Consider the following 6,947-nt stretch of genomic DNA (forward strand, 5'->3'; position numbering starts at 1 on the left):
AGGAAAGGTGTGTTTCAAGCTAAGCAAGAGGCACTGCAGCTCACCTTGGCTCTCCATTAGCTCCTGATAGTTCTCAGAGTAGTTGCCTGCTGGGTTCTCCTGATTTGAGTTTACACTCACATCCTCACCATCCATGGAGGACCAGGCCATGAGAGTTGCCTCAGAAATAGCAAATTGCTCCATCACGCCTGTGCCAAAGGAGACAAGGAAGGGGAAGCAGGGATGTGTGAAAGTCTCCACTTATCACGACCTTCTTTGACCTCATCTCTTGGTCACACCATCCCACTCTTTTCCTATCTCAGCAACACCCATCACCCACAGTTGGCCCTCACCCTCTCCACTTTGCATTCCATTGGCAATACTCCAACCACAGTCTCTCATCTCCTTCTGCCATCTCAACCACCCACAGGCTCTCTTGAGCATGTTTTTCAGGTTCCTGCACTTTGCTCTCTCAGGGGTTCTGCTCTGGGACATCCCAACCAATCCAATCCGCATGCCAAAAAGTTAGCACTACCTGCAAGGAACCGGGCTTCCTTTTCACCATCGCTCAGGTCTGAGTAGGCATCGGCGTCTTTGCGTGCTGTCTCATGCGTGTGCTGCTGCTGCTGGCTGTTACCTTTGCCCCAGCCTTGCCATTCAATCATGTGAGCCACACGGCCTTGGCCCATAGCCGTCGGCTTTGTGACATGGTCCTTCATGCTGCGAGATATCCCTAAGGGGCCAGACATTAGAAAACAAGGAGGGGCTATTACACAGCTCCAGGGTTGTCTGCCATGCTGTTTACCACTTTTCAAAGTGGAGCTGCTCTCCTCCTTCCTGACAGGGTTCAGGCCTGGGGTTGGGTGTCTCCCAACTTTCACCGTATCACTCTCCAGGAGAGTTTCTCCATCTTTCCTTGGACTGGCTCTCAGAACAGGGGAAAGGGGAAACCCCAAATATGAAAGTCCATTTCCTTCCTTGCCTAGAATCCATTTAGGGCAGATTTGGGCATGAAGGATGAAGCTGGAAGTGAACAAACTAAGAAATAGAAAATGGGGTTAAATCCAAGACTGTTTGAGGGGAAGCAATTGAAGATGTCTCTGCTGGTGTGCATCATAAGAAGCCAACAGGAGTAAGATAAACCTGTTTTGAAAGGGCAACAACCAAGAGATTTCTGTATCTAGAAACCATGGTGGTGGAGACTCCTCGAAGGCCTCGAAAAGGCAAGAGTCAGAAAGGAGCAGTTGGGAGAGCAACAGAGAGACATGGGAAGAGGCACAAAGGCCTATGGAGAGAAACTGCCAAGGATAAACCCAAATTTTGAGGACCTCACCAGAGAAAGATGATTTAGCCAAAGCCCCAATCCCATAAGCATTGGAGTTGCGTTTCAGCTTGGGGAGTATGGAGGTCGTATCTTCCATGGAGAGCTGAAAAGAGAGAGAATATGAAGAAATGATATACAGGAAGGGGAAAAGGAAGTGAATTGAAGTGAGAAATCAGTATAAGGATTCCAGAAGGTAGGGGGAAGATGAGGAGCAGAAGCAAGCAACAAGAAAAAGAACAAAAGAAGGGAAGGAAAAATGAGAGGCTATTTAACCAGGACTGGATACTGCACAGTGTTGAGACTGAGTGAGGCAAGGTCAGTGGGAGAGGCAGAAGCAGGCTGTGAAAAGCTTCCCTTTGGCTGCTGCCAGTCCTCCATAGACATGCTGCACTGTTTCCCAACTCTTTGTTAGAGATGCAGGACATGGCTGATGGACAATTCAGGGAGCTTACAATGGGGAGCTGACAATGTGATAGGCAAGACACAGAAATTCATCATATATGCATCATACTACAGATACTAATTTTTATACTTTACTTTTGGTTTTAATTTCTCCTCAAATGGTCTAAATAAAATGAACATGACTGTATCAGTCTTATGTCCTGTTTCAAGCACCTACAACTACCTGTAAAGAAATGAGGTCTACAGTTCTGCATAATTCCCTTTACTCTGTTCTCTATGTTCATCCTCAGTCCCTGAACAGCAAGGACGGGAAACTATTGGGACAGGCAGCAGTCACAAATATCATCATAAAACACAATCTCAAGACGAATTCATCAGGCTTCTTCAGAGATGCCAAGCATTGCATATGAGGCTTAATTTTCACAAGGGCTGAACAAGCATTGCTTCTGCTCTTCATGCATGCAAACAACCATGCTTTTCTCTGAAAATCAAGTCCAGCATGTTTCAAACACAAAGATACTCAAAAGTAGTGACCATGACACTGGAAATTTAAAATCCTGACACGAAGCAAGCATTTGGTCACAGGCACAAATCTCATGAAATGTGAGAGGAGCAATAACTAGACAGTCAAACAGTTGGAGGCAAAGGAAGGCATTGTAAAGATGCTGAACTGCATATAATCCCAGTCAATTGCCGAAATATGGGAGACTAGTTTTTCTGGAAATTGAGTGTAAAAGCAGCAGCTAAGGCATCCTGTAATTTTGGAGCCAGGAATGTGTGTAACATGTGGGCTGAAGAAATCAGAAAGCAAGGGAAGAACAGTAAAAAGTGAAAGCCGAGAACACAGCCCCTGTTCCATGATGCATTTTCTTTGGCGATGAAGCTTGTAGAGGAATGTCCATCTATGCCCCCACTGGTCATTTTTGCCTGGGTGCTGCTGTTCGGTATCCACCCATTTGTTTCAAGACAGCCTGGAGGCTGTGCTGTGACCCACCTCATGGAAACCATCCAGAAAAGAAAGTAAACTGTGGAAGGTCTTTGCCACTACGAGGTTGGAAAGCTATGACACAAAGGCAGGAATGAATGGGAAGGGAAGGAAATTCATGAGCCAACTTTGACACCAAAGAAGAATTACACTGAGAAAGAGAAAGAGCTCCATTATGAAAGAGCTCCACAGATTCAGAATGGGATGGAAAATGGGAAACTGCAAGTAAGTACTATCTTTAAGGAGACATGACTTTGTGAACCTTTCTTTCAGCTACACAGAAGTGCAGTGAGGGAGAACCTCACAAATTTCTTCTAGACAGTTGCTGCATGCACCATAATTTTCCTGCACAATTTTTTTCTCTACCTGAGCCTAGGCAAAAGGTCCAAAGCCAAAAGTGCCACAATGAAAGAGATGTCAGTAGGGTGAGGGTTCAATAAAAATATAAGTCCTCTTGATATTCAGTGGTGCAAGTGCTTTCAAACCACAGAGAACCAGAAAATGACCACCATTTAAAAGTTCTGAAAGTATCTGGAATTTGAAAATGCTTATACTACCAAACATGCAGCTTCTTATCCTGCCTTTCCAAGTGTACAAAACCATCAAAGCTAATTTATGTTAACATATTTTTTTTAAGCCTCCAGAGCAGAAAAAATAAATTGGTAGCACTAACATGCATTATTCCCTTTTCAGGATGCTGGTTTTGCATTAGTGACAAAGAAAAAAATAAAATCATATTTTTTCATGGTATTTTTTAATGTGGTTTTAAAATGTTTGCTTGTTTCTTCTTCCACTTGTTAACTGAAGTTAACTGGTGCTGATCATCTCCCCCAGGGGACATTAAGAATTCTTTTGCTTCTGTATGCAACTGCAAATGAAGGATACATTTCTCCCAAACTCCTGGAGAAGATCAAATGATGCCCTAATCAAAGACTACTGATTTTTCAAACATGCTGGACAGACACCTTTTTTGTCTAGCAGTGCCCAGAAATCTCAAAAAGAGAACATATGAAACAACACACATTTTTCCCAAAGAGGACAAAGGCAATTTAATAGCCACCTGCAGATCTAAATACCTGCCAGACAGCAAAAGACCCAGAGGTAAACAAAAATTCATCACCATCCTCTGAATCTTAGACAATTCCCAGAACTTCAGTGCCACTAAAGATTTTCAGTCATGTTTCCATTCTGGTCTCCACTGTATTCAATGGCAGACAAGTCCTGGTCTTGCTATGACTAGGAATTTGAAAAGTGGTGTGGTGCATACTCACATTGATACCATCCCAGGAGAAATCTGTCCGTGTTTGCTAAAGAAAGCAAAGGAGGACATCATGTTAGTGTATAACACACGAATTGCAAACAACCATGCACCTCTCTAGTAGTTTGCCATAGTCAACAGCCAGTATCTGATGCATTAAAAAAATCTGTGTCTTTCAAGCCGGCTTCATTCCCTGCTGCTCATTATGGTATCTGTAGGCATCACGATGTTTGAAAGTACAATAGCAAATAGGATGATAGAGAGAGTAAGAGAGGGAAAAAGAAACACCTTTTTATAAGGCTCTCCTTCTAACAGCTCTTTTTTGCTAAATGTTGCAATGCTGGCACCCCTGCGTGGGAGCTGCATCGCTTTGAGGCTGACACAAGGAGGAGCTACACTACCTCTGTATTTCGAGTATAATACAGCAAGTTACATTTTTTACAATAGTTACAATTATTTTCTGCTGAAATTATTTTCTCTTGTAGCCTTTCAGTTTGTCCATTTTCCCCTTGCAAACCAGATCAATTGCCCATATCAGCCATTACAGTACCAATGCATAGTGCACTTCCTTCAGCTGGCAGGACACACACCTCGACATCTTGGTTTTGCGATGTGGACACTCAGGAAAATATAGATGAATCAATTACACCTATGGTATCCACTCATATAAATCAAAATTTTCACTGAGGTATTCAGTTTACGTCCATTGACTTTTAGATCTGCATTTGATTTAACTGAATTTTCTGTACAAGGTTGGCCCCGTCAATTTCTGCCAGGATTCCATGAAACTCAAAGTTTCTTGGAGTTACATTCCAAACCAGCTAGGTATCATAAGGAAATAAAAATACCTATATATTAGCACTTTGGAAGGTTTTGCAAATTGTATGTTATTTGTGATTTCTCAAATATTAAACGTTTTAAATAGCTTTAACTTTTTAATTAATCATGACTGCATACCCTGAACCTTATAGAGCTGAAAATTCAGGGGCCTGAGATTGCAGAAGCTGCAGTAACTCAGAACAGCAAATGAACCAGCCCTTGTGTACTGCAGGGAAAATCAATGGGCAGTAAGTTACTAGTAAATGCATCCCTAAAAATCAAAATGGAGAGAAATGTGTTTCTTCAAAAGATTTTATGGCTGTGCTGCAGAAGCTGGGACAGACATAGTGTTGGACATTTCAAGGAATCCATTATTCAAGGAATGCAGACCTACAGGCTTGTCAGAACTGCCACAGTTTTATCCATGTTCTGTTCCACTTCAGTCATGAGTCGTTAAAAGCACTTTCATTTGCAAATGCGCACTCAATATGGATATTCTGAAGGGAGTGCCTCAACTCTATTCAATTCAAGCCAAACTGCACAGATATGAAAGCCTGATCCTCGGGTGCACACTGGCATTCTGGTCATCTCCCAGATGATGCCCCAGAGATGCACAACACCCATTTCTGAACTCTGAAAGAATTGAAACTTTCTGATCCCTCTGGGTGCATCTGGGACAGGCACTCACCTCAGTGGAAGGTCGATGGAAGCTGCTGCCATGCAGCGAACTGGTGCTGTCCATATTGATTTGGTCCACATCTTTCAGCCCCTTCCAGTCTACCGCAATCACCTCGTTTCCTGTGGGAACACATCTAGTCAGGCTTCTGAATGCCACTACGATTTGTTCTAGCAGTCTTAAGCCAAGTCAGCTCAGCATACAGGAGAATCACTGAGTTTAAAGCCACCGTAGCCTTAAATCAGACCTTCCAACTTTAATCAGACCACCTGTACATCATCAACTATTACATTTCACACAGTTATCTCCATACGAAGCCCAGTTATTTATGTTTTTCTCAAGCATAATGTATGCTTGGCTAAAGCACAGCTCACCAGAAAAAAAAGCATTTAGTCATGATGTGAGACAGAAAGAACCAATTCTTTTGATATCCTGCTCCAATATTAACCACCATCACTTAAAAAGCCATTTCTCCTTTCTCATTTGAATTGGTCTGACATCAGCTTAGAGCTGCTGGTGCACTTGCTTTGCTGTTCTCAGCAAGATTAAGACGTCTTTAACACCTGCCATTACATTTCTGGAAAGTTGTTCACACACTTGGTTTTCTTCTTTACGAACTAAACAGACTAAGATCTTCAGGTTTCTTACTGTGGAGCATTTTTCCAGCCCCCTTAATAAATCTGTGTCTCTTTTTAAAAGACATCTCAAATTTTCCAGTTCTTCAAAACACAGACATAAAAGCATACACAGTAATGCAGGACTGCTCTCATCCATTCTGCTAATAAAGTTAAAACTTACTTGCTGCTCCTCATCACATTAACCCATTGTGCCATAACCTTGCAGCAGATTCTCACATTCAGCTGTTTGTTCACTCACATCCCTAAGCACTTTGCATAGCTTTCTGGGATTGTCACCCATTCAAAAGCAGAGTCTGTGCTGTTTGATTTTAGATGCATTTTAATACCACTTAAAGGATCAAGTAAAATTAAATATTAACACATAAAATAGAAATTATAAAACAGAATTCATAAAGATTAAAAATAAGATTATTAAAAAAGATTAAATCATAGTAATAGTGAAACTAAATGCAAAGTGGCACACTTTAAATAGTAACCAGGACCGCTCTGTCCAGTTAGCAATTTACTGTGCCTTCAGCCTTTGTGCCATCCTCAAACTCTGTTAAAACTTACTTGCTCCCATTCATGGAGGAAAGGTTGCACTGTGTTTAAACCTGAGCCTTGTAGCACCTGGCAAGAAATATAGCTCCCAAAATTATAATCTGTTTCTGGGATCAATTCAGCAATCTCTAGTCTATTTGAAATACATGCCATTGAATGCAAAACATTCTATTTTCATTAGCTTTTAGCTTTTTATTTACTCTTTATAGCAAATTTCTCCTCCACAGACATATGCAAACCCCCTTGCTTGTTCTAGCAGCTCTGGCATGTTTACACTGGTTCATCACTGTACTTCCCAGGTAGAAATGAGATGCTATGCTCCACCC

General features: G+C 41.9%; 1 protein-coding gene across 1 annotated transcript in view; it reads right to left on the reverse strand.

The window, feature by feature from the left end:
- Positions 1-5,560, reverse strand: part of FAM131B (family with sequence similarity 131, member B) — a 6,776-nt gene extending 1,216 nt beyond the window's left edge. The window contains exons 1-5 of the mRNA XM_009892313.1: positions 5,456-5,560; positions 3,962-3,997; positions 1,313-1,406; positions 515-712; positions 45-188 (exon numbers count right to left, since the gene is read on the reverse strand). Coding sequence (XP_009890615.1) covers positions 45-188; positions 515-712; positions 1,313-1,406; positions 3,962-3,997; positions 5,456-5,509 — 526 coding nt within the window. The 5' untranslated portion in view covers positions 5,510-5,560. The remainder of the gene's footprint in view (positions 1-44; positions 189-514; positions 713-1,312; positions 1,407-3,961; positions 3,998-5,455) is intronic.
- Between the last annotated feature and the right edge of the window lie 1,387 nt (positions 5,561-6,947).

This window comes from Charadrius vociferus, unplaced genomic scaffold, assembly GCF_000708025.1.
Source record: "Charadrius vociferus isolate BGI_N301 unplaced genomic scaffold, ASM70802v2 scaffold301, whole genome shotgun sequence".
In the NCBI taxonomy this organism is placed as follows: domain Eukaryota; kingdom Metazoa; phylum Chordata; class Aves; order Charadriiformes; family Charadriidae; genus Charadrius; species Charadrius vociferus.